This window comes from Cricetulus griseus, chromosome 4 (assembly GCF_003668045.3).
Source record: "Cricetulus griseus strain 17A/GY chromosome 4, alternate assembly CriGri-PICRH-1.0, whole genome shotgun sequence".
NCBI classification, from domain to species: domain Eukaryota; kingdom Metazoa; phylum Chordata; class Mammalia; order Rodentia; family Cricetidae; genus Cricetulus; species Cricetulus griseus.
In genome coordinates, this window is record NC_048597.1 from 207,803,431 (window position 1) to 207,830,304 (window position 26,874).

At 49.3% G+C, this 26,874-nt stretch overlaps 1 protein-coding gene across 4 annotated transcripts in view; it reads right to left on the bottom strand.

Moving 5' to 3' along the window:
• Positions 1 to 57: 57 nt before the first annotated feature.
• Mras (muscle RAS oncogene homolog) overlaps positions 58 to 26,874 on the bottom strand; it is a 43,907-nt gene continuing 17,090 nt past the window's right edge. For 2 of the 4 annotated variants that reach the window (XM_027414266.2, XM_027414268.2), the window contains 5 exons: positions 20,372 to 20,581; positions 8,671 to 8,824; positions 7,448 to 7,547; positions 4,351 to 4,430; positions 58 to 3,138 (listed from right to left, as the gene is read on the bottom strand). In XM_027414266.2, the coding sequence (XP_027270067.1) occupies positions 3,039 to 3,138; positions 4,351 to 4,430; positions 7,448 to 7,547; positions 8,671 to 8,824; positions 20,372 to 20,564 (627 nt within the window). In that variant the 5' untranslated portion in view covers positions 20,565 to 20,581 and the 3' untranslated portion in view covers positions 58 to 3,038. Of the gene's footprint in view, positions 3,139 to 4,350; positions 4,431 to 7,443; positions 7,548 to 8,670; positions 8,825 to 20,371; positions 20,582 to 20,821; positions 20,972 to 26,874 lie in introns of those variants that run through there. The other 2 variants (XM_035443891.1, XM_027414270.2) reach the window with 2 other exon arrangements.

Consider the following 26,874-nt stretch of genomic DNA (forward strand, 5'->3'; position numbering starts at 1 on the left):
AAGGACTGATAAATACAAAGCTAGGGGTATTTGAGCAACAGGAAATCAGACCAGCACTTCTCTTTGTTTCTTTATTAATAAGTAGAGATACACAAAGACTCGATAAAAAGTTACATAAAAGGCTCAAGCATCATCAAGACGTCTAGGCATCACTCTTGTTTCTTGACAATGGCCACCGGCTAATACTGTCACTCAAAGGGCTCAGTGTTTCAAGTATCTGGCATTCTAGGGAAACCCCAGCCAATGTGGAGTCTCCACCCAGGTGGGCTGCTAAAGGAAGGGACCCCTCTGTGGCCCTGGACTTAGTGTAGCAGGTCTGAGGGGCGTTGGGGTTAGAGCTGCCAGGGTTGGTGGGTCACATCTCTTGGCAGGCAAGACAAGCTACACTAATTCAGTCAGGTACTCTCACAGCAAGAGCCGTGGAGAGGTGGGACACTCCTAAGAGAAACATCCAGATGTCTCCTGTGTGGCAAAGTGCTTGGGAAGGAAGTAGCCATGGCATAGCCCCATTCTGGGGGAGAGGGGCTGGCTAAGGAGAGAAAAGGAGCCTAAAAGGAGGTGTCAGAGTAGTGGGAGAAAAGCAGGGTTAACAGAGGGATGGGGTGAGGGGTTCACAATAGAGGGGTAGAGGTGAGGGGATGCCAGGGAGGGTGTACATCGGGGGACATGATGGGAACGCGCGTTTCTGCAAAACCAGAGAGGAAACCTCATTATGACAACTTGGCTATAGACCCAAAGGGTCCCCAGTCACCCGGTGTGTGGCCAGCTAGGATTCCTGGCTTTCCCTGTCGGCTGGTGATGGAGGTGTTCTGAGTGTATTTTATTTGGCCTCTCTGGAAACTCTGTCAAAGGCCCATTTCTAACTCTGGAGTGTCACATACCCAGTTCACTTATTGGAGAAATGGGGTTCTGGGAGATGAGAGCTTATCAGGAGCCCTGAATCAGAGACTGTGGAAGGCCAGATGCTAGAAGGGATGCCCTGGATGACGGGCCTGGATGATGGGCCTCTTCTGAGAGGAGCAGGAATTCTGGGAGCCTTCCTTCTAGTTACCTGTGTGACTCGGGGCTTTGGTCTAGGTAACTGCTCTACTTCCAGTGAGAGTCCCCACTCAGCACAGTGGAGGTGTCACTCCACAGAGGCAGGGGTGTGCTGGTGGCAGGTGGCAGGAGATGGGGCCTCTCTGGCAGTGGCTGCTGCCCCGAGTGCAGGGCCTTCTGTCTCTGCAGTCTGTGTGGAGCACCAGGACCTCACTCCTATTTGTCCCCCTCTCTCTAGGTGGCAGCTGCTGTGGGTGCAGATCAGCTCCTAAGGCTGAAGCAATCCTGGTCCTTTTAGTGTTGAAAAAATCATAAGTACTACAGGATCTGGGAAATGGTGAGATACCTCATCTGGAATGTTCTTTGGTAGCCTTTCTAGGAACAGAAAAAAGTGGAGTGGGAAGGCGTTGCATTTGATGATAAGAAGTTTGATCTTCAGCTAGCAATCACTTCCTTCTGTAGCAGAGCTGTCCCTTGGACAGGCTTCCTGTGATAGGACTTTCTGGGATGGAAAAGAATCGTGAGGCTGGACATCCACTTGGTGCTCCCTTGCCTTGGATTTCTTTCCACCAGTTTCTTTCTCCAGAGTGGCCCAGCCACCTGGTGGGGAACTCTGTTTTGCACGGTGAGCTGGCAAATGCTCTCACTAGCTGCGCTGCCTCTTCTGACTCTCCCATGGGGTGTACCTTGTCTCTGCTGTCCCCGCACCCAGATTCCACCTACAAAACCCCAATCTTTACCCCAGCAGCAGAACCACAAGGAGGGGTGCATCGTGGCAGGAGAAGGGTGTCCCTGACGAAATGAGTGTGTGGACTGTGTCTTCAGCTCAACTCACTTTTCTCCTTCCACCTAAGACAGAGAGGGCAAGGAAAGTGTGCACCAAAAGAAAACTGTACCGCTGATGCCAGAGTGTGCTCATTAGCTGGCCAGCCGACTCAGATGCAAATGGCTTCAGGTCCTGGTGCTTCGGTGGTAACAGTATTGGCTGCTTTCAAGTCAGGGCCATCATAGACAACAGCTTTCTGGATGGTGTCACATTCACCTCCTTGGACATGTTTCTATGTTTGTGTCAGAGGCACGGCAACACACAGGATGTGAGCAAGCAGGGAGGGACACATCTGAGAAGCCCAGGGCCCTGTCCACATCTGAATGCAGAATTTACCCACTGCCTGAAAAGCAAAGGAGCAGTTTGGGAAAGCCAGTCGCTTGCCTCACCCACTTTCAGGATAAGGAAATCCTTCTGGCGGTGAAATGGTCCCAGCTAGCTCTCACTTCAATGGTGGTAGGGGTGGGGGCGGGTAGCAGCGAGGGCATTTTCTTTTCTAATCTCTACATTTTCAACAACACCGAAGTCCTCCAGATAAATCCATCTCCCTCTCTCCAGTCTCTGGGGCCTGTTTGCTTCCTGGGTTTGACTCCATCCCAGACTTCTGCCAAGGTCTCCACTAACTCTGCCATCTCAGTCCTTCATCCTGGCTGGAGTTTGGCACTGCTAGGAACTCTCGGTTAAAAAGACAAGAGCATTGTTCCAGACACTAGCGGAGAGGTCTGCCAAAGCCTCGGGCTTCACCGGGCAGTGGGAACAGACCTCTTTAATAAAACAATCATTACTCAAATAATTTAAAAATCTACAAAAGACACCAGAGCTCAGACACTGGGGATGAGGGCGGGGAGGAAACTTGTTCATGGCTTGTCTGGTATATTGGATGTGGATAACACTTCCACAGCAAACCAGCCCTATGTACTTAAAAGAAACAACACACCCACCAAGAGACTGGGAACAGGGCTCAATCAACACACGAAGGGCTTGGAAACTGTGGCTCTCCTGGGAGAGGCGGCAAAGCCAGACCCTGTCTGCTCCTGCCCATCCTCCCCCCTCCCTTCCTGTGCCCAGTCCAGAGCCAAGGGTTGTGGTTAGAAGTGATTCTCAGTGCAGTTAGGCAGTGGGCTGGTCCCAGGGGCTGGCAGTTGATGGTCGCTATGCCCAGGGTTTCAGGCTATCACAAGATCACACACTGAAGTTTGTGAGTGCTAGTGGCCCGGTCTCCTCGCCACTTTGTTTTCTTTTTCTTCTTCTGGCTTTTCTCTGGAATCTGTTGCCTGTTGAATAACGAAGGACGGAAAGACAAAGTCAGACCAAGCTTTTTCTCCTCTGTCCCCTCTCTGTGACTCAAGAAGGCCTGCTCTGGACAGTCCTAGGGTGGAGACCAGGCTGCGAAGTATCCAGGGTAAGAAGACTGGAGAGGAAGGGAAGGGGAAACCAGAGCCACCTGACTGGAAATCAGTGACAATAGGTGCTGACTAGTTTATTCAGATCATAAGCACCATCACGCTTTGTAACTGAATTGGCTTCTGTTTTTCTAATTTCCATATTTTAGATTAAAAAAAAACTGGACAACCAAGTACAAAAGCCTTTACATGGTCTCTGTTAACATCTCCTAGGTCTAAAGGGTACCTTTGATGCCACTGATCCATAAACAGTACACGGCAGCTTGGTGACCACATCACTGCCAACACAAACACCAAGTGAGGGCTGCACTGAGGAGTAATGATGAGATCAGGCTGTGGAGTGTGTGTGTGTTGGGGGGGCTATAAGCAGGGGTGTGCACGTGGCAGGGGACCAAGAGGTGGTAAACAAGGAGCACTGTTACAAGGTTAGATCTGAGTCACAGCTAACCAACAGCTTCTGAGTCACCCACACAAGGTACTGAAGACAGGGGTTTAACTGTTGGGAACATGAAGGGTTTAGAATATGGACTTGATGGTGGCAGGGAACCCAGCTGGGAGGCAATTTCAGTCATCCAACATGAACCAAGTAAGGTTTTAAAGGAACGTTCAGGAGTCTGTTCTTGGGGCTGCTGGCACTTGAAGACCCACAGGCTGTGAGTCTAGGAACACACACACACACACACACACACACACACACACACACACACACACACTCTAGAATTTGAGCCCAGGAACCATAATTGGCTGTTTCGGGGCACAGAAAGAGGGGCCTGGTCTTTGCTGTGTGGGATATGTTGAAAGCTCAGGCTTCTGAGAGTACCAGGACCTCTGATCCTGCAGGCCTGCACCCTCCATGTCCCCACCCCATTATATCCGGGGCAGTGTACAGGTGGAGGTAAACGGCAGGGGGAAATGCAAAGAGGTACAAGAAATGACAAACTAGGCTTGGGACTGCCCAGACTCCTGGCCCAGCACAGGAACTGTGTTCCTTTTGTATTCCAGTTGCAACATGGCTTGTCCCCTTCCACCACAGAGGCCACTGCCAGGGAGGGGCACAGCTGTCAGGGAGGGTACAATGCTTACCTAATTACTCTAACGAGGTCATGGAAGGCTTTGTCCACATTGAGAGGCGGGTCCTTGGCACTGGTTTCTATATACGGGATCTGGAAGGCAAAGCTCATACTGGCACCGTGACCCACAAAGCCCTCTTCCACCTTTAAAACAGACACTCTAGAGGCTCTGAGAATCAGACAGAACCCCCACAAGGCTCTGAGGCTTTTTGCCTTGCAAGGCTGAAGAGTGTCACTAGTGGCTTCTCTAATTCCCTCCTGCTCTCTAGTCACAGAGGTACTTAATAGTTCCCTAGAATAGAATCCAGATAGTCTTTTTATACTCCAGAGCAAACTGTTTCACTTCCCAGACCAAGGCATACTATGATCTCCTCCATTCCTCTTTTGGGGGTGACCTCTGACCTTTTCCCTGGGCTCCTCCAGGGTAAACTTCAGTGGGAGGACTGATGAGAGGTGTGCTGTGGGAAGGACTCTGGACCTGGGTCCCCCTGGCCCCTTTCCCCCAGCTCTCTAGCCCAGCCCCACTCTGGCTGACTCTAGATCTATAAGCCTGGCAGCTCAGCAGCCCTGTTTATCCAAGGATGCTGATGGGGGCAGCATTTGGGAGCTGTGGCTGCTGCCTCACGGACCACATTCATACCACGCCTTGGACAGGCTGAGTGGGACAAAGGCTCTGGGAGGTTAAGCTACAATTCTAGGTCCTAGACAGGTACCCCAGAGAGTTAGGAAGTACTTATCCCTCCACACACAAACATGGCCTCCTGAATGGGCAGAAGTAAACTGGCTGAGGTTAGACCAAAGGATTTTGCTACGTTTCGTAACATTCATTTTTTCCTAATCACAAAGTTAGTGCCTGTTATTCTAATACATTTATAGAAGCTAAGTACAGTGAAGAATATTAAAGTCATCGGTTCCTTAAATGCATGGGGGCGGGGTGGGGGAAGAGTGCTAGAGAAAGCTGCAGTGTTAGAGCAGTTGGTGGGAAGCTTTGCCCAGGATACCCAGGAGGCTCAGCATCCGTCAGTGTGAGGTCAGGTGTCCACACACTGCAGTGGCTTCAAGCACAGGTCTTAGTGTAGTGCAGAGACACACAAAGGGCCTAGCTCAGGCTTTTGGCATTTTTATTTGAGCTTCTGATAACCCTGAGAGGACAGTGCCTTCCACAGTGGGATGACTTCCCAGGTTTCCCTATCCCTGGCCTTTGCTGAATTAACCCTTGGAGGCAAGCACCATTCTGCAGTATGGGGACAGAGCTCAGAATGGCATGCCTACAAGAACTCCACATTTCCAGGCCAGCAGAGGGTCAGTGGGAGCCTTCTACTTCCTGACTTGGCCTCCCATGGGCAGCTGTGTGTTATATCAGCTTTGGAGCTTCTTGTGAAATCCACACCATGGCTAGTTGTGGTAGGCATCCCTGATAGAAACCAGGTAGAAACCTACCTATGGGTCAGGACACTGTGCAGCCCTGGATGCATGCAGGAAACTGCCCTACCCCTGGGCATCCCACACTCTTGGGAACTCAGCAATCCTCAGTGTCTGGGGGTCTCGGAACACATGGTCCCACCTTTCTCTCTCAACCCATATCCAGCGTGAAAGCAAACGCTGCTGGTTCTTAGAAGTACAGCCCAAATCTTGACGACGATGCCCCCACATACTGCTCAGCCTTATGTGGGATGCTGGTGCAGCCCCTGCATGATTCTCCTCCTTTCCCAGTGAACTATTCTCAACATGTCACAGGAGAGAAGCTGCTCGGCCATATGTCACACCTCTCTAAAACATCCAGTGGCTTTCCTCCACAGCCTATGTAAGAGCCACAGCTTCTTAAGTCAGCTCTCTGACTACTTGCCCTCATCCACCTGCTCAGCCACAGTGGCTTGTTGGCTAGCTTGCAAACTCCAGCCTCGGGGCTTTCCCACAATCATTTCCCTTGCCAGGATGTTCTCTTCCCAGACATCTGTCTGGCCATCCCTTTGCCTCCTTAAGTCCTTGATGAAATGGACCATCCCACCCTATTTAAAGGCACCTCCTCTTCCCAGTCCTGACCTCCCTTTCCCGGTTTGTGCGTTTTCACAGATGTGTAAACTTCAGACAAACTGTAATTTACTTTGCTTATTGCCTGTCTCCATCATTAAAGGTAAGAACCAAAAGGCATGGAACTCTTGTTCCCCAGGACCTAGGATAATGGGATTAAAAAAGGAATAAACAGAGAAGACAAACAGGCAAAACTAGCTCCCAGCATGCCTTTCTCTACATGTAGGGTAGGCCAGTGGGCAGAGATGGGGCTAATTTGCAGCAGACTTTCCAGCTAGCAGGCAGGACCCAAGGAGGCCAGTGCACCATGCCAATATGGGGATGGGGAACAGGGACCTGACCCAGCACTATCCAGAGGGCAAGCACATTGCAAGGAACTCAGAAAGCTAACATGCTTGTGACAGGGTACATACAACTGGAGTGAGTGATCTCAGTGTTAATGCAACTGGGGTCAATGATGCCTATGGTTGTAAGAGTAGAGGACTTGATATCCATGCTCCCCCAGTACAGTGCTGGGCATAGGATGGGCTCAGTGAACAGAGCAGATTTCCACGATTTAGTATCACCAGGTGCTAGCTCCTGAGTTGGAAAAGCTAGCTCCTGAGCCAGAAGAACTATCACCTCTGCATGGCCCCGTGTTGGCTAGCTATGTGCTGCCTCAGGCAGAGCAGCCCTCATTCAGGAATGTACCAAATACCACAGCTTCTGGGCCACTCTGAAGGAAGCCACCACCACCCCAGAGCCTCTTAGGGCTGCAGAGGGTGCTCTCTCACTGGCTTCCTGCTCCTTCCAAATAATATCCCATTACTTTGTAACCTCTGGCCTCTCTGCAGAGCCTAGTTGCTCAAGAGGAAGCCTTAGTCCCATTTCCAAAGACCAGCACTACAGGAGGGATGACATACAGACTGTCACACATAGCCCCAAGGCCCCAACACACACACACACACACACACACACACACACACACACACACGCACACGCACACGCACACGCACACGCACACGCACACGCACACGCACACGCACGCACGCACACACACATGCATACACACTCATGCACACACATGCACACACACCTACATTGTGTTTGGTCGCCATTTCTTTTCCTTGCTCCCTGGTAATTTTCCTCAGGTGCATCAAATCCACCTTGTTGGCCACGAGGATCATTGGGAATGACTCCCTGGGAAACAGGAGAACAATAGCCAAGTGAGATTCATCCTCCTGCCAACAGGACTTTGTGCCATGCCACCCCACAACAACTCGCCAGTGGGCCTCCTCTCTTCCAGAGGAGACAAAGGCTGGAAAGGAGCCTGGGGTCTGTTGCAAGGCTAGTGTTGAGGCTGGCCTGAGGCTGTTGGTGAGGGACCTGGCTTCCCAGACACACTCCTCAGCTCTCCAATGCTCTGATACACAAACCATGCAAGGCTACTACAGTCCTCAGCCAGGGCTTATGAAGAGCACCAGGGACAGGGCTGGTCCTGCACAAATGGCAGCTGCAAAATAAGAATGGCTCCAAGAAGAGGAAGTGTGGGATAGAGAGGCATGCCCCATAAGCATCTTACTGACATGTGAACCAAACAAAACATCAGCCCCATGGCATTCTGGGCAATATTAGGTATTTTCACATTAAAAAAAAAGCCTGTGATTTGAAACTTGAAATTTGTAATTGAGAAATATGCTACCTTTTTATTTCTTTGATTAACAAGTACATTCCCCACCACTGGACACTGAGGGTGTCTCTCTGGAAGTCCGTATATTCATGGGCTGAATGCACATCAGCCAGTCACAGCTTGTTCTGCATGCACTCGCCCCTCTGCCAGGTAAAGTTACAAGCCCTTTCCTGTGGAATAGTTATTGACTGGATTTCTCCACCTTTATTGGGATTTATCAATTCATTTGGTTTTTCTTTCTGCATTGCTTCTTTGGCAGTGTGAGATGGGCTTTAGTGAACAACTTTTACATCTTGTAGTCAAATGCAATTTAGCCAATTCCAGTGTGTTCTGGAGGGGAAATTCACTTTTCTTTGCATATAATGCAATTTGGTTAAATTGGAGTTGGAAAACAAAAGACGTTACCAACCATTCCTTGATTGAAGGATAGTTTATAAAAACGGGAGGGGCATGAGGCTTGGAGTCTTGGGAGTCAAGGGAGACCTTAGAGGAAGTAATGATCTGTAGGGGGGAGAGAAGGAAGGGAGAGGGAGGGAGAGGGAGGGGGTAGAGAGGAGGGCGGGGAGGGAGAGGCAGGATTGTGCTTTAGTAAGCCAAGACCAAGAGTAGGGAGGCCCTGTCTGCTGCCCTCACCTGTCCTTGACACGCAGAATGAGCTGGTGGAAGCGGTCCACGTGCTCGAAGCTGGCCTTGTCAGTGACGGAGTACACGATGAGGAAGCCGTCTCCAGTGCGCATGTACTGTTCCCGCATGGCACTGAACTCCTCCTGCCCGGCTGTGTCTAGAACTAGAGAGGAATTAGGTCACTCAGGGGCTGTCCTTGATCCCGTTGGAGTCACTATAGACTGTAGAACCCCCCAGGCCACTGTGTCTCAGTCCCAGCTATCCTTTCAGGAAGACAGCAGCCGCCTCAGAGGCTGCTTCAGTGTCAGGATCTACCTGGATCATTTCAGCCTCTGGGCTCGCTGGACCACAACACTATGGCCCAAGGACAAGCCTCATGAAGTCACAGATCAATTTTCACAAGCCCCTCTGGAAGACCCCGGAGCTGGGCTTGGATTCCTGGTTTAGCCCTTACAAACTGGGGTTCTCTGCGTGTGCCTGACCCTCAGCACTTCCATTTCCTCCTTCACAGATAGAAACAGGGCCTCCACCTTGAGGCTCTCAGGTGGGGAAAGCGCCAAAGAAACCAGCCCAGTCAGGGGGGCCTGTCTAAGATCTGTGTGGACAGACACCATGCAGGCCTTGAGAAAGGGACAGCCTCCAGGAGTCAAGGTCCACAACCCAGGATGGGAATGGTAGGACAGGGGCATCTGAGGCAGGAATCAGGTGTAGCTGGGGGGTTGTCACTGAAGCCCCCTGACACTGTCACCGCTGGCACTGCATGGTCCCCTGATGCTCATTTTTCCTTCCCTGACATAGAGTGCTCCAATCTAGTTGACATCCAACCCCCCAAATACTTGTGTTGTATTTGCACAACTAAAGGAGTATGCAGCTGGGCAATTATGTCTATTAATTTAAGAAATATCTGAGCACTTACTATATGCCATGCAGGCTGTAGGACCTTTGGTTATAGGGTGAATGGGGGTCAAAATCCAGTAGTGAAACAGATAAGCAATTGAATGGCCGATGTAACTTTACCAGAGGTAGATACATAGTATAAGGGTCAATCTAGTTAGCTGAAGGGTGGCTGCAGCCTTTGTTGTCATTCTGGATAGGTCAAGAAACTACCTCCCAGTGGGTGACCTTTGAGCAATGACTAAATGCAGGAGGGATCAGAGTCATGTGACCCCGGGAGCAACATTCCAGCAGAGGAAACATCCCCCAAAAACTCAAGAGGTAGAGGTATGGCCAACAGCTGATGGGCTGGGGGTGGGCATGGGGGAGGTCTTAAGAGTCTTCCTCATCCTGAGCATGATGGGGCCCAGTGGAGAATGAGGGCTAAGACACAATCCAGAGGACATTGTGAAAAGGCTAGTCCAATGCTAGAGGCTCAGAGGACAAGTCACCAGTGGAAGCAGGGAACTGTTAGGAGGTTCAGGATAATCCAGGCAAGATGTGATGGACGTGGCTGGCCACGGCTGGGAAAGTGACAAGATGCTGAACACTTTCTAAGACATGGCTGAACTGAGGATGCCCTGGGCCCTGAGCTGAGCAACTGAGGTAAAGAAGACAGTTTGTGAGGCTCAGTTTCTCACATGAGCTGCTGAGCCTGGCAGACCCCATGCAACACCTCAAGTCAGATCCTGAGGAGAAAAGAAGGGAGGGCACTCATGAAGAATCACCTGTGGACAAGTGAAAGGAAAGCCACAGGATGAGCAATCTGGGGACCCCCGGGAGTTCTGCCTTTCTTCCTAAATAAAGCCTACTCTAACTTGGTATGATTGGCTTATGAGCATGGGATGGGTGTGAGCAGAAGACATGATACTAACATTGTAGTTAATATATTCACAGACTTTGAAGCCACGTATTATCAAAACAAACTAGAGATCATCCAAAAAGTAAAGCTCAATACAAATGGGAAAATAAAAGAGACTCCCCTGAAGTCCAACATGGAATCCCAGCACTTGGGAGGTGAATGCAGAAGGACCAGGAGTTCAAGGCCAGCCTGGGCTACAAGACAGTCTATCTTCAAAACAATAACACAAAAACCCTCAGATGACAGCGTCTGCTTTGACACACCTACCTGCAAACACCCGGGACAGACCCCAGCCATGTCCTGCCACCCAGCCTCCCTAGGGGCTGGGACCCTGAAAGGACCAGCTCTCAGGAAAGTTAACTGCCTGTTTTCCCTGCCTGATCAAGAAGGTAGGAGGAGGCCTCTGGGGACAGAAAGTCTTACTCACTGTGGGGGAAGAGGTGTTCTGCCAGTGTGCCCACTGATGCAGGCAGAACTAGGAGGAGTCTAGAGATGGAAGACACCAGTGTGGCAGGATCACGTGCAGACTGCTCTAAGATCTAGTCCCACATGCTAGCATTACACAAGTCTCAGGTGCGTGGGCAGCCAACATTGAAGTGTGCCGGCCAGGGTCTCTGATGTCTCTGTCAAGACTGCCTCCTTCCCCTCCTCCTCCTCCTCCTCTTCTTCCTCTTTCCCTTCTCTTCTTCCTTCTCTTCTTCCTTTTCTCACTTCCTTTTCCCACCTCCCTCTTCCTTCTCCACCCCACCCCCCCACCCCCGCTACTCTCTTCCTCGTCTTTATTCATCTAGATGTGGGCCTGGCTACCTGGATGCAGACTAGCTGCCCAGACTCCAAACACATGCTGAAGCTGTGACTTCCAACTTGAAAGCCTAATCCCCCACCGTGGCTGGTTGTCCCAGCTGCCCTTTGGCTCCCTCCTGGGAGGGCTCAGCCTCCGGCTGCCATTCCTGAAGCCTTCCTCCTGCATAGCCCTCAGTTGTTATACTTGTGCTTCTTCACCTGGCTTAGCTCTGCACTTGGTAGCAGAGTGGCAGAGGTCAGGAGCCAGGCACCGGTACCTTGGTTCTTCACCCAAAGACACAGCTCCAAAGAGGGCCCCAAAAGGTGTGCAAAAGCACAAGATGCATGCCCTGACTCAGGCAAGAAATGCCCTGACCTTGGTGACAGGGCCCTTTGAACTTTAAGGAGAAGCACTAAAAACAGACTTATTCAACTTTTCGCTAATGGGGAAGGGGGGTGGGAAATGAGGGTTCCAGAATACAGAGCAATAAAGATAGTGATTTCTAGAGATGACACGTCCACAAGGACCCCATCTAGAGACGGTTGCCTTCCTGTACTCCCCACGCTTGCTGTGCGGAGGCAGGGTGATCAAGCCTGCTTTCCTGGAGGCAAGTTAGGTGGGGAAGCCTGTGCCTCCCTATTCAGCGGCAGGCTTGCTCCTTCCTGTCTGAACTGTGCTCCTTCTGGGTCAGGTGCATAACAAGGTAAGACCAGTGTCTGGTGGCCAGGCTGGGTGCATCAACCATTCACTGTCCCCAGAAAAGGGGATTTTTTTTTTTTCAGCTGCAAAGCACACAGGCTATGAAAGCCAGGTCACCCGGGACTGCCTCAGGGAAGGAGCCTACAGCTGGCTCCCTGGCCCTTGGGGGAGGATTCCCTTTGGCAATGACACCAGCTTCCTTAACATGACTGCTAAAGGACACAGCAAATAATATCCCACAGATACTAGCTCTAGCGATGTCTGTTCTTGACGCCATACTATTTCAGTCATGGGGCCTGGAGAGACGGGACTGTGGGGTAGTTGTGTGTGAGGCCCAAGATTCCCTGGGTTGGTGTGCAAATTGTAGGTGTGAGTGTCCATTCTGGGAAGATGCTCCATGGCTTTGCGGAGTTGTGAGAGGAGCCAGGAACACTCACACTCTGATGCTGCTCTCAGGGATGGGAATGTTATGGCCTAAATATTAAATCTGTTGAATGCTTGGATCCAAGCTGGTGGTGAAAACTTGCAGAGGTAGAGAAAGCAGGCCACTGGGGACAGGCCTTTGAAGGGACTCTTGTCTCTGGCCCCTCTCCTCCCTCTCTCTCTCTCAATCTCTCTCAATCTCTCAATCTCTCCCTCCCTTCCTCCCTTCCTCCCTTCCTCCCTCCCTCCCTCCCTCCTTCCCTCCCCTGCTCCTTTCTGTCAAACAGCTTCCCCCTCTCTATATTCCAGCTATAGTGATATACTGCCTTACCTTGGGCCCAAAGTGATGGAGCTAGCAGACTGCCAACCAAGCCCTCTGCAACACTGAGAACAGTGAGCGGCAATAAAGTTCTTCCTTTTAAACCGTGCTCTCGGGTATTTTTCAATGAAAAGACTACCAGATACAGATTAGAAGTTGCAGGGGGCAGCAGAGGTCTCAGTGGTATAGCCAAAGCTCAGGAGCATCATGGGAAGGGAACAGAGCCTGGGAGTGGCCCTGATAGTTGAGGAAAAAAGGAGAGATACAATGCTGGCCCACAACCTGATTCCATCTCAGTGAAAAAACTGAGGCTGGAAAGTTTCAGGCTGGTGTGCTAAAAACTCACGTAGTAGGTCTGTACTCATCCTTGTGTCAAGATCTTTCTGTTCCTTAGGACTACCTGCCTATGAGGGAGACGTTAACAGCAGCATGACCAAAGCCTGATAGCAGGCAGGTAGTATAAAGAAAGGGTAAAGACAGACCCCGGAGGCTGGTGTCACAAAAGGCTTGAGGCTGTACTTTCTATACCCACTCCCAGTTGGCTGCATCACATTCTCCCCAGGCTCTACACCTAACCCCGGGCAGACACGCAGACTTGGGAAGAAAGATGCAAGGATGTGCTCGCTGTTCCCTTTTAATAGGGTCCTGAGCACTAAGGATTCTAAACCAGCTAGCTTCCTATTCCTCTGTAAGCACTACTTCCTCTATTCTCTCTCAGAAGCGAAGCCTACTCAGAATAAATTTCACAACCCCGCCTCCAAACAGCTCACCTCAAGTCTGTGGACCCATCATGCATTGCTGGTGGGATGTAATGTTAAGCCCACGACCCCTAGCAGTGCACCCAGGAGAACTGAAAACTCTAAGTCCACACAGAAGTATGCAGCCGAGTGTTCCCAGCAACACCACCCATCCAAGAGCCAAGAAGTGAAGACAGCCCAGGAACCAACTAAAGAGTGAGCAAAGCTTGTACACCAGTGTCAGCCACATGTGAAAGACAAGAGTCTAAATGCCTACCACAACTCACTGAACCCCGCACGCACCGAAGCCATTCACAAAGACTCATGCTGTGCGATTCTACACATGTAAGACGTGAGAGCATAGAAATATACGAGGACAGAGAGTAGACCAGAGAGTTTGGGGTCTTCGGGGTGGCGGGGAGGATGAGGAGTGGCTGCTCATGTTTCAATGTCTGTCTAGGGCCGGTTGGCAAGGTGGGGGAGATGGAAAGGTTCAGGAATTGATGTAATTCTAGTGATTATGAATTTGTGGATCAATTTGTGGTTTATAGACATACAACTTTAATAAGCATGCAAAAAAAACCCACAATTGTGAATGTGGATTTTATCTTTTTCCTTTTTTTTTTCTTTTTTCAGTTTTTCGGGACAGGTTTTCTCTGTGTAGTCCTGGCTGTCATGGAAGTTGCTCTGTAGACCAGGCTGGCCTCAAACTCACAGAGACCTGCTAGCCTCTGCCTCCTGAGTGCTGGGATTAAGGTTGTGTGCCACCACTGCCCAGCTGTGGGTTATATCTTAATGAAAAATGTATGAGGAAAGTAGCCTCCCTCCCCTCCTCTGAGACCCACGCTCTACCCTCCTCTCCTGATGGCAGATGCCTGTCTACACTACTAAGTCCATCACTCCCTCTAGGCAGCACTTAACTCTGCTCTTCCTATGAAAGGCAGTTCACATTTCACAAGACCAAAATCAGTCTCTCTATTCCCAGGCCCACTCTGTAATTTGTTTTCTCTTCCCCCATCCCATGCCTATTCTCCATCCACAAATCCTGTGGTTCTTCCTCAAACTATATCTGGAATCTACCCCTTCTTGTTTCCTCCCCACAGCCCTAGGTCACTACCTCATCGTGCCCCTGTTTTATTCCTCTACCCTTGAGCCAGAGCAAGCCTGAAACCACAGAAAGTTCACATCCCTCCTCTGCTTAAAACCACCAGTCCCATCCAGTCACCTCCTCAATTCAGCTACAAGTCTCTTTTTATTAGCCATGCAGAGCACCTGCGTCTACTGCAAGGCGAGTTCATCTCACCTGTTAGCTCCCTGCATCCCACCTGACCTAGCAAAGCTGTCAAGGACTGGCCAGAACCTTTGCAAGGCTCTTAACCTGGCTTGTAGCCATCCGGGAAATTCTGATCAGTAGCCTCCTCGAGCACAGCCCTAAGAGCCAATCACCAGCAAATAAGGATTTAGGAGCCTCCGTGTGAGAGCTCTCTGCTTGCAACCCCTGCCCCCAGCACCCTGGACATCAGGGAGTTCCAGGCCACTGGGAGCATTTATATAGGGATGACTCATTTAGCCAGGAGAAAGAGTCAGGTACAGACCTGCAAGGCAGGATTCATCACCTGAGGCCAGGGACCATATTTGCTCCTACAGGGAAAGAGGGAAATTCTCTCCAAATTACTGTCCGGGAAAGAGGACTAAGGATAGGACAAGCCAGCTCTGACTATACTCGCTTCTTGGTTGGAAAGCATTTGATGTTCCCACTCTACTGTTGGCCAGCATTGTATCTCTCCTTTTTTCCTCAACTATCAGGGCCACTCCCAGTGGTGAGCATAAATGACCGCTGGGCTAAAACTCAGCCCAGAAAAAGCTCCCCATAGCATTCCAGTCCCTTCCTGCCCTTCCCATGTCCTCCTCTCTTCCTGCTATCCAGAAAGAACATGGATTCAAATGTTCAGGGAAAAGCCAGGTCCATGCCCCCCAGAGAAGACAAGAGCACTTGTGTCTACTTTGGGGCTGAAGCCAGGGTGGAAATGTCCTGGCTTCTGAGGGTGCCAGAGGACAGACAGCAAGACTTTCGATACTCACAAGACAGCCCTTGCTGAGGAGACAGCAAGCGACAGACAAGGTCTGAGAGCTCCTGGGCAGGAAGGGGTCTGGGGAAGAGCTCATGGCTGTTTTGTGGCAATAGAAGGTTGGCAGGGAAAGAGTGAGCTTAGAGTCATGTGGGGAGGGGAAGCCCAGGAACACTTGCTTCTCTTGTAAGTGGACAGATGTGTGTGTGTCCACAGCTATAGTACACACTCAAAGCTTGTGCCAAAGTAGAAGTCAACATGAGAGGACAGAAAACATGCTTGGCAAGGTCAGGAGGCTGAGGCCCAGCTCCGCCATTAGCCAGGTAGGGTTCCAAGCAAATCACTTCTCTGTCTGCACTGGGTGCAACAGAGGGGGCTGATGTGATGAGCTCAGCAGCCTTCAGGGTCTAATCTAGCAGAACCAATAGGGACACAACACTGCTAAGGCAAGGAACTGAACAGAGGGACCCAAAGAGAACCACAGACCATTCAGAGTGGCTCTGTTCATCACAGCCAAAAGAGGGAAGGCCCATGTGTTTATCATTAGAATGTAGTGAGGTATTATTCAGCTTTAAAAAGGAAGGAAAGCCTCCAGGTGGTGGCGGCGGTGCATGCCTTTAATCCCAGCACTTGGGAGGCAGAAGCAAGCAGGTCTCTGTGAGTTCAAGGCCAGCCTGGTCTATAGAGCAAGTTCTAGGACAGCCTCCAAAACAATACAGAGAAACCCTGTCTCAGAAAACCAAAAAAAAAAAAAAAAAAAAAAAAAAGGTATCTATGGGGGGGATAAACTTCTGGAAATGGGTGGTGAGGATGGCTGTAGAGCCTATATATTTAAACATAGTTCTAATAGCAGATTGTGTGTGTGTTTGTGTATGTGTGTATGTGTGTGTGCACACGCGCGCACACATGCACAGGCATGTGTATGTCTGAACAGAAAACCTCAAACACACAACTCCAAGACTCTACCGAATGTTCAGGGCTTCCTGATTCATGAAATAGGAGAACTGGAATGGAGTGAGACACACGGGTACAAGCCAGGGTAAGGAAGGAGCCAAAGGCAGAGACATGAAGGGAAGCCAGACAACCAGGAGGAAGCACCAAAGAGAAGCCTGCAGTTGAGGGGTAGACAGACTGTGTAGAGGAGACATTCCCAGTCCTGACTGTGGAATGTGAGAAGAGGGTCTCAAGCCCTTGTGGGAAAGAATCAGAGCCAGCTTGCTCCAAAGCCCAGGGTTGCACAGCCTTGGGATGAACAGACTTCTGTTTCCATCCTTCAGGTTCTGGGAGGACACTGATAGTGTGGCTCCTTGAAGTAAAAGAAGAAGCAGGTTTGTAAGATAGCAAGAAGCCGGTGGGCCTCCTTGGAGTGGGACCTCAGAGGGCTCCTCCTGAGTCTGCCTGCATACATGACCACAGCCCCTGGGAGCAGAGCACAGGAAGATGGGGGCCAGGAGTGAGATGGAATCTGACAATCCAGCCTGTGCCTTCTCCTTGGGAGTTCAACTCCCATTCCAAGAGGCACCAGAATTGGCTGTCACACTGAAGAAAATTCTCCCGCCCAACAGATTATGCGGTGTGTGTGGTGGTCACTGGGTGTTTGAGCCAGTGCCGGCTGCCAGTAGCTCAATATATCAGTCAGTTTCACCAGCACTGTGACCAAGTCCCTGAGAAGCCAACTCAAGGGAGGAAGCATTTATTTGGAGATTTTTAGCTTGCTGTCCTTGGTTCTTTTGGTTGTGGGGCTGTGCTGAGACCAAATCTCAGGGTGGCAGGAATATGTGGAGGATAAAGCTGTTTGTCACATGGCAGACAGGTAGCAAAGAGCAAGGCAGACTGGTGAGAACTTTCAAAGACATACCTCCAGTGGCCTGCTTCTGCCAAGTAGCTCTCACCTCCAAAACTGTTGTCACTAGTTGGTGACCAAGCATTCAACACATAAGCCCGTGGAAGACACTCTGTATTCAAACCATAACACTAACCCTTATTTTCACCTGCAACAGCAGCTACCATGAGAGTGTTTGTAAGAAGAGTGTGTCCAAGGGCTGTCCAGCAGTAATGTCCATTGTATCATCACTATTGTGATGACCTCCACCACCCCACCCAGCCCATACACACACACACACACACACACACACACACACACACACACACACTCAATCACTTTCACTACCATCACCATTCATGCTGTCATGCTTTTGGTTCTCTTAGTCTGGAACAAGAGAAAGCAGAATCCAGAGCACTTTGAGACTGGCTGGGTGTGGCGTAACTGAAGACATCTACCCACAGGTTTGGCACATCTCTATATGGTAGCCAGCAGGGAAGGAGGACCTTGGGGCACTGGTTGCCCAGGAAAAGCCTTGTCCCTCCCAGGTTTGCAAGCCTCCCCGAAAGAGACTGGCCCCAGAAAGGTTCAATGTTATGCCCATGCCTAAATTTCGCAGCCTTTGATTAAGGTTCTATATTTATGGAGTCATCCTTTTAAAATCCATATTCAGCTGGTACATTTTAAGTCCTTTTTTAATGGGAGACCTTATGCTATCGGATGTGCTAGTCTGGGCGTCTAGTATCTATTCTCAGGGAAGGCCTAGGTGGGCAATGCCATATTCTAAATGCCTAAATTCTAAATGTTTCATGTCAACTTGGCATGAGCTAGAGTCATCAGAGAGGAGGGAGCCTCAACTGAGAAGATGCCTCCATAAGATGGAGCTGTAGGCATTTTTTTTTTTTAATTAGTGATTAAGAGGAGCCCAGCCCATTGTGGGTGGTACCATCCCTGAGTTAGTGGTCCTGAGTTCTATAAGAAAGCAGACTGAGCAAGTCATGGTGAGCAAGCTAGTAAGCAGCACCCCGCCATGGCCTCTGCATCAGCTCCAGCCTCCAGGTTCCTGCCCCAATTGACTGTTCCTGTGCAGACGTCCGTTGATGGTGTGAAGTAGACTGTGAAGTAGAACCGTAAGTCAAATAAACCTTTTCTTCCCCAACTTGCTTTGGTCACAGGGTTTCATCATAGCTATAGAAACTCTAACTAAGACACTAAGTCAGGCCTGGTTTCACTGATCTCAACTTCCAAAGTAATGTCACAGTCATGGTGCTAAGAAATGTTATCACAAACTCTAAAAGGCACTCTGGAAAATACTTTTCCCCCCTCAGAATCAAATGTTCAAAGTTACTTAGAAAAAACATTAAAGGGACTTACATGGCAACAAAAAGAAATAACAGTGGCTGAGCCACAACTTGTACCAGGCAGTGTTCTTCTCTGTATGTATTATGCAATATGTCTCTGACTATATACTCTATATACTGCTATATACTCTAGCAGGAAACAATTGAAACTGAAATTTAAAACGTTTATCATAACACCAATGCAGAGTAAGTATAAATCTCACAAAATGTACATAAAAAACCTATGTATTCAAAAGAACAAAACAATTGAGAGATCAAGGAAGACCTAAAGAAGTGGAGAGAGACTGTGTTCACAGGTTAAAAAGGCTCTGCATTGTCAGCTAAGACATCAGCTCTCAGGACTGAGGACATGGTTCAGGGCTAGGTCACTTGCCTAGCAAGTGTTAAGGCCCCAGGTTCAGCACAAAACACTACAAAAATTCATTCAGATTGTACACAAATTCAACACTATCCCTAACAAAATCAGAACTTCAACTGAGTCTATAATTCATATATTCATTCTCATGGCTTTAACTACTAAGTTTATCATAAAGCTATAGCTGTTAAGGCAGTGGTAATTTGTCCTAAATCACACATCCAGATCAAAGACAGATCACACGGGGAATTGGTTCTCACTACTGGGACAAAGTCAGCTGGGAATTGAAAGGAAGAATCTGCAACAAGGAACTCTGGGAGGTTTGTTCCACCCCCATACCACACGCAACGTGTACAGAATAGAACAAAACGCAAATGAAAAACCCAAACAAACTTCCAGGAGAAACCATGAGAAATACTGTCATGACCTTGGGTTAAGCAAAGATTTCTTAGACAAAATACCAAAAGGACACCCTGTGAAAGAACGAATAAACTAGACGTCATCAAAACAAAAAACGTCTAGTCTTTGAAAGGAACTGTCGGGAGCATGGAAAACAAGACACAGACTGAGAAAAATATTTATCTGAAAAGAAACTTTAAGTCAGCAGCTTCCAAGCCTCCTCCTAGACCAGTGTCCTGTGATTAATGGGCTTCTTTCAGGAAAGACACTTGGGCAATAGGAAATCATGGCCACTGGGCACCTAGAGCAGTGGTCTCCAGCTTCAGCAACCCCTGCAGGTTGTGCTAAAAACAAGCCATTGCCCTCCACCCTTGAGTTTCACAATGAGAAAGGGCCTGGGAATTATCCACATTTTTAGGAAGCTCCTTGACCACCACACTTTGAAAAACACTCATTTTGACTAGAGTAGATGTCCAATCCCAGACGCAAGATCTCCCAACAAAGGGACACCTCCTAAGTAAACTCTGATTGATAAGAGATAAATTTTCAGGTGTTGTGAGCGCCTCTTATTCTTGGGAGTTCTTCCTGGGTTTTCCTTAGTAAATCTAAAAAAAAAAAGGATGATTTCTGTTTTCCCACTTTTATTAGCTTGAAACTTCTGTGCCTGCTCATCAGAACTTCTGCTCAAAGAAGCAATTCCCAGCACAGAGTTTCTGAGCTGGCAGGATTCTTCTGCCCGACCTCTTCACTGTCTACTTCTGTTGCTAAGGCCTTTAAGCACTCTACCAGGACCTGATCTCTATCTAGAATTCCCCCTGGAAGCTGCATACTGCCTTATAGCAACCATCCCATAATAACATCAAGCAGGAAACCACTAAAGCTTATCAAATTCCCCGATCCTCCCCATGTAATAACCCACCCCATGCAAGGCTGTCATTGTGTCTCACCATCCAAAATGGCCCACTGATTGTCAATCTCCGTATGCTTCAGGTACGAGTCTTCAATGGTGGGGTCATAGTCAGGCACAAAGATCTTCTGGAAAAACTGGATGGTGAGGGCGCTCTTGCCCACACCTCCATCTCCCACCACTACTAGTTTATACGTGGGGAGGTTGTCACTGGGAACAGCGCTGGTTGCCATGCTGCTGGTAGTCACACCTAGGGAAGAAAGACACACGGAATGAGGGAGGGGTCTTTTCCTTTTGAACTAGGGGAAAATATCCATGGGCTTTCTTTTCTGAATTTGAGAGAAATATTCATGGGTTTGGTTCTTATAAAAAAAAAAAAAACCTCCCAAAGGTAGATTAGAAAGTGAAACAAGGCAAAACAATTTGAGTGTGTTACACAGGGTCCCACCACCCAGAGACAATTGCTGATGATCTGTTCACCATTACTCACTGAACAACAACTACATGCCGGGGCTGGTCTGATTCACACTGTACCACTCACTGGTCTTTAGTGAGTACAGCTAAAAGCTGTGTCAAGGGAGTTCCTCTACAAGGAGCCTCTACCCCAGAGCTACACACGTAAGCAAGAGGGCTCTGGGCTCTGCAGGGATAGAAGACACAGAGTTTACCTTTCACATCACCTCTTGTCAACCAGAACATCTCTTATGGATTGGAATGCTCTGTTGAGAAAGATCTGAGGCTGCTGAGCCCAGAGGACAAAGGGGCTGTGCAAACTTAGCACGCCTGTGCTCTGGGAGGCCCCTTCCAGCTCAAATCTGCTATCCTTCCCTTCCATCTTCTTGTACTGTATCATGTTGAAGTCATGCTGGTATTAAAGGGACTCTCACCCATCCATTTAAGCTGGGCCAAAGAGAAGGAAAGAGCGGGTGTTGTGGTGGTTCTCAGCCAGGGGCAGTTCTCACCCCTACCGGGATATCTGCAATGTCAGGATGTTTCTGGGGACAGAGGTCAGGGATATCACTTAACATTCTAGGAAGCACAGCCCAACCCTCTCCTGCAAAGATCTGTGGTACTGAGACGCTCCCAGCTAAGGACAGAGCTGGAAATGTGGGTCTAGGGTTCTGAAGAATGAAGGCCTTCACAGGCCAAGACTGATTGTGACGAGGTGACAGAGAAGAGTGACCTTGGGAAATGCTGTCACAGAGGGCCCAGAAAGAGAGGCAAGCAGGGGTCATTGAGGGAACACAGTGGGAGTGCTATCAGTCTCCAGCAGGCTGGCAGCAGAAGTCACACGCTGGTGAGGGAAGAACAATTTGTCAGAGCCAGAGGTGGTGTCTGACTTCAAGGAATGAATTTCCCAGACACAACAGAACAGTTGCACACATGAACTCACAGCAACATACACAAGAGCTGCACAAGCTTAGGCCAGGCAAAACCCCACTGTGAAGGCAGGGGGAGGCAAGGGGAGGCAGGAGGAGGCAGGGGGAGGCAGGGGGAGGCAGGGGGAGGCAGGCACCAAATCCACCACTAGTGAGGAACCATTGGCATTTGACAGCTGCAAGGAGGAGAGTCAGCTTTCTGGTTAATTAACCACATACTGGGGCAGACCCCATGCCCAAGAGTAGTTGGGTAACACGAACTGGACGAGACAGGAGACACTCAAAGTTGGGTGGGTAGGGAAGTAAGGGTAGAGAGGGTAAATGTGAGAGGAGCTGGAGGGGGGGCAAATATGATCAAAACGCAGGACATAAAAAATATTTTGAAAAGAACAATTAGGAGCACTGACGGGGACAAAAGCTGCCCACTGAAGATCCTGCCAGAGAAAAGCAAGCCTTCCTCCCCGCAGGCCATTCCCAAGAGGCAGAAACACCAATCCTAACCACTTGGGGAGTAGAAGCTTGCTCCTGTCTCTGTAAAGATGAAAAGAAAACACTCCAGTGCTGCTTTGGGGAAGAAGAGGCTCGGGGTGCAGCTAGCATAGCCCAGAGGACCAGGGCCTGGGATCCCGCCACTCCCACTGCGCCCACCCCCACCCACCCCACCCAGGATCATAGGTTTCTTGTACACCAGACTAGTGGCTACTTTGAGAGGTTTTTATACTTATTTTCAGCTCTACAAGATCTTGAACTCTAGGCTGTGACAAAAAAAGGGTGTTAACAAGAATGTGGGTTATGTGGCTGTGTTGATTTGCATGTGGCTAAAGGCCAGGGCTGCTGCTGGACCCTTTGCAGTCACTGAAAGCTGATGTTGACATTTAGGACTGCCCCAAAGTGTGGGGGAAGTACAGGCTTCTCTGCAGGCAGGAAGGATATAAATCTGTCAAAGCTGGGCTGAGAATATGCTTTCAGAAATGGATCAAAATTAAAAAGGGGTAACCCTCTTTTACAGGGTCAGGTGGGAATTTATTGCAAGAAAAAGTATAGAATTGGGGAACTTGACAAAAATGTTAGGAATGGGGAGATGGAGGTGTGAATATATAATTCAAATGTTGGGGGAAGAAAGGGGAAAAAATACACATAGCAACCAGTTAACTGGCTGGGTGCAATGGTGCACACCAGTAATCCCTGAACTGGGGAGGCCAAGGCAGCAGGGTCACAAGTTCAAGCAAACCTGGGGTACATAGCAAAACCCTCTTGCACACATACATATACACATACATACATAGAAACAAAACCAAAGCAGGGCGGTTAACAAACCATCTGTTTATTTTCCATATACTATACATGGAAAAATACCAGACCTACACAGCAAAGGAATAGGGCTGCTGTTCCAGGAAGGCAGGTATCCATGACTGTCCCAGCCTGGGGTGGATCCCTTGATTGCCTGTGTCTGTTTTCTATCACACACACACACACACACACACACACACACACACACACACACACACGCACACACACGCACGCACGCACGCACGCACGCACACATGCACAGTCAACCCTCCTTAGCCTTGAGATTCACATTTACAGATTCAACCAACCATAGGTTGTAAATATTTGAAAATTTATTTGAGGTAGGGTTCTTGGAGATCTACAGTGGCTGCTCTGATCTTTGTTGCTAAGGACAGCTCATGTGGTTCCTAAGGACGAGCTAAAGGCCTTAAGTGGGAAATCACAGGTTTAACATGATTATCAAAAATGGTCAGTGTTTCACCAGCCTTACCTGAAGCTGGCAGGTAGGCGCTGGGGACTGTCAACAGTACTAGAGAAAAGCCGGAGAAGACCGACAGTCCCTCAAACAAAACCAACTAACTTTCACGGTGAAAAAGATCAGTGGGAAACCTAAAGCTCCCCTGCGGCTTCTGATGACACCTGTCTGGAAGGGGAAAGGCTCTTCCCCTCCAGTGCTCGAGACTGCATGGCCAGATGCTGATCTCAGCGAGGAGGACTGCTGCACTGGGAATATAACCTGCTGCACTCTTCTCCCAGCCTTCTCTCAGCCCTGGATGTTGAATTTCCACCCCTGTATCACAATGCACATATTAAAGCATACGTTCTTTTATAGTTTGTATATGCTATATTGATAAAAACATTTCTGCATGTGAAACAATTATTTGGGGCTGGCTCTGTAGCTTGGTTGGTAGAGTGCTTGCTCAGTATGCACTAAACCTCCAGCACCCGTAAACTGGATGTAGTGACGAATGCCTGTAATTCCAGTACTGGGGATGTAGAGGCAGGAAGATCAGAAGTTCAAGGTCATCTTCAGGCTGTCACTATTTATGCAGCATATCTACTGTATTGGGCATGTATAATGCAGAGGCGATTAAAAGTGTATGGGGAGGTGCTATGACATTTCATGTAAGGGACTTGAGGATCTACAGATTTGGATATCTGTCAGGGGTCTTGAAACCAAGGCTCCAATCCCATGCCAAGGCATGCCTGTAATAGATTTGCATAGTGTAACAATCTGACAGTGTTAAAATGTCCCTCACAAAATAAAATGTTCAGGGTACCTGAAAATGTTCTTTCCACTTTCATTTAAGCTCTTTGGGGTGGAGCTGGATGTGGCTGCAGCCCCAGAATCAACAATGGCATGACCTACAGCTTCGGTTGGCTGAGCTGCAGAATACAGGGCCACAGGAGAGTGGACCACAGACCACAGGACCATAGCAACAAGGGCAGGCAGGCGGGACAAACATCCTCTTCTGTGCCTCTCATGTCAGTGGAGCTGGTGCCACTGCCCCCTGTTAACGAACGACTACTGTCCTCTCCCCAGTGGACAATGACACTGGTGACAATGAGCTCAGGTGGTTGCTAGTGAAAGAGACACTTTTCCATTCTCCACTGGAAGCCATAGGAGCAAGTGAGCAGCAGCAGCAGATGGGAATGGGTGAGGAAATAAACCATTTCTGTGGATTGTGTTCCTCAAAAGAACACAAGGTGAGACGCGCACTAGCAAGAGAGGACCCAAACTTGCCCTCTGAGTCACAGTTCAGACCACCCACAGCAGAGTCACCTGGGGACTGGCTATAAACATGCCCCTGTTGCTAAGGCAGCTGGCAGGAAGTGGTGAGTTGAGGGCCCCCTCCTTTTTAGAGTGCTCTGACCTCAGGGATTGAGGCTTCCTAGGCCACAGGGAACTGCATCAGGTCAGGGTTCCCTTTCTCTTGGTCTTTCCTTCTTCCTAGGACTCAGTGGAAGAGGCTCACACTGTGTCAGGCTAGGAATCCTTCTCATACCACCCTCGGCTGATGAGTTAAGTCTAAACTCCTACACCCAGCATTTAATTACAACCTATCCCCAGGAGCCCCCAGTAACTGCATCAGTCAGCCACACCTGTGTGCCAGCCACACTCTACGCTCACCCCAACTAGCCTTTGCTCTCCCAGTGTGCCCCACAGTCATAAAATGCCCACTGTGCACAGAATGTCAGTGTGCAGAGGGGGCACAGAACACTCTAGTCAGCTCAGGCCCAAGAGTCACTTCACAGGGGAGACACAGCCTCCATCTTGTGCTTAGAGCCCCATGGTCCCCATGCAGAAGCCACCATCACACTTGGACTCTTCTACACATTTGTTATGTACCCAAGGGCATGGGCTGCCTTTGTTCCCCTCTATCCTCACAAAGCCTAGCACAGAAGAGACTGAAAGCTCCAGGGCTTAAGCACTGGCATTCCCAAAAGAATTGCACAACCTGCCAACCACAGAGCTGGCCTCAGTAAACACGGGACTAAGGGAGCCCCTCTCAGCCAGGCATTGGGACTGTGTCCAAGGGGTCAGATGACCCTCACAGATGGGACTCTTTTCGAATAAGTGTGAGCCAAAAGGAAGAGAGGGCTACCATGACAAAGTGGATCCAGAGAGACCCTAACACAGAAGTGGTTTTGGCTGTGTCTTCTCCTGGGGGGCCATGTTTTTTCCACCCAGGAAGAAACATGGATCAAGTGTCTTTGTAAATGGAGTCATGAAGATGATGGGGGTACATGCCACACTTATACAAAATAAGATGGCCTTGTATGGTGCAAGAAAAGAGATTCTTAAATCTCAAAGGCTAAGATAACAGTCACCACAGGAGCAAAAAAACTTGCCATGTAGCCATAGAGCAAACTGATTACATCTGTAGTGCTCTGTTCTTCTAGTAGAAGTCATTGCCGAAGTCATTGCCGAATGTTTATTCTTCACTTTTGGGGGTCATAGGTGGCCCCTTGAAGGTAGGGCATAGCTTAAGATAGGCATGGTTTCTCATCACATTTTGCCATTCATCCTCTGTTGTGTTTCTGTCCACTGACCAGTTGTATAAGCCACATTTCATGGCCTTGGAATCTGTTCTAAGCATGAAATAAAACAGCACGAAATATGCCAAGTTCAGAAAAGGCACCCAGATATTTCCTCTCTCCCCTGTTTACTATGCTCCCAGAAGCAAAAAGCATCTCCGTCTCAGTCATGTGACTCCTAGCCATGGCCTCTTCCCTCGTTTGAAATCCACTGCCACCTCATCTCCATTACAGCCAGATGATGCAGGCCCGTGTGGGAATGCCGCCCATCATTTAGGGCATTGTTTCCATGGGAAAGGCGCTGAGGTTCCAGCTCCCTCCACATAGGAACCAACTTTTGGAACAGCAGCCATTTGGCAGTGGAGGCAGCTGAGTTAGTTCCCATGGTAACCACTGCTCCCAGAACCCCGCCCAGCCCACAGGCTGCATCAGCAGCCTAAACCAATACTCGCACTGGAAACTTCCTCCTAAAAGGCAATGTTGCTTTTAAAAATGGTTTTATATAAGAACCCTCAAGCATCATTAAATTGGAAAGTAAGCTTTCTCTTTGGTTGTCTTTTTTTTTTTTTTTTGCCCCCTCTACCCGTCTCTTTCCATAACACCATCTTAACATGAAATTATTTCCTGAATTCCAGAACCACCTCCCCAAGCAGATCAGAAGCTCCATGGGGATGACAGCCACACCTTCCCATCCCCTCACAGGGCTACAGGGGTCTGTGCATTCGCTAGCCATTCCATCCTGCCCCACTTAGCCCTTCTACCCCCTTTGCCCACCAATGTCGCTTCTTCCACTAGAGGCCAGCTCACACCCGTGAGAAGCAGGTGTTTGTTTGGG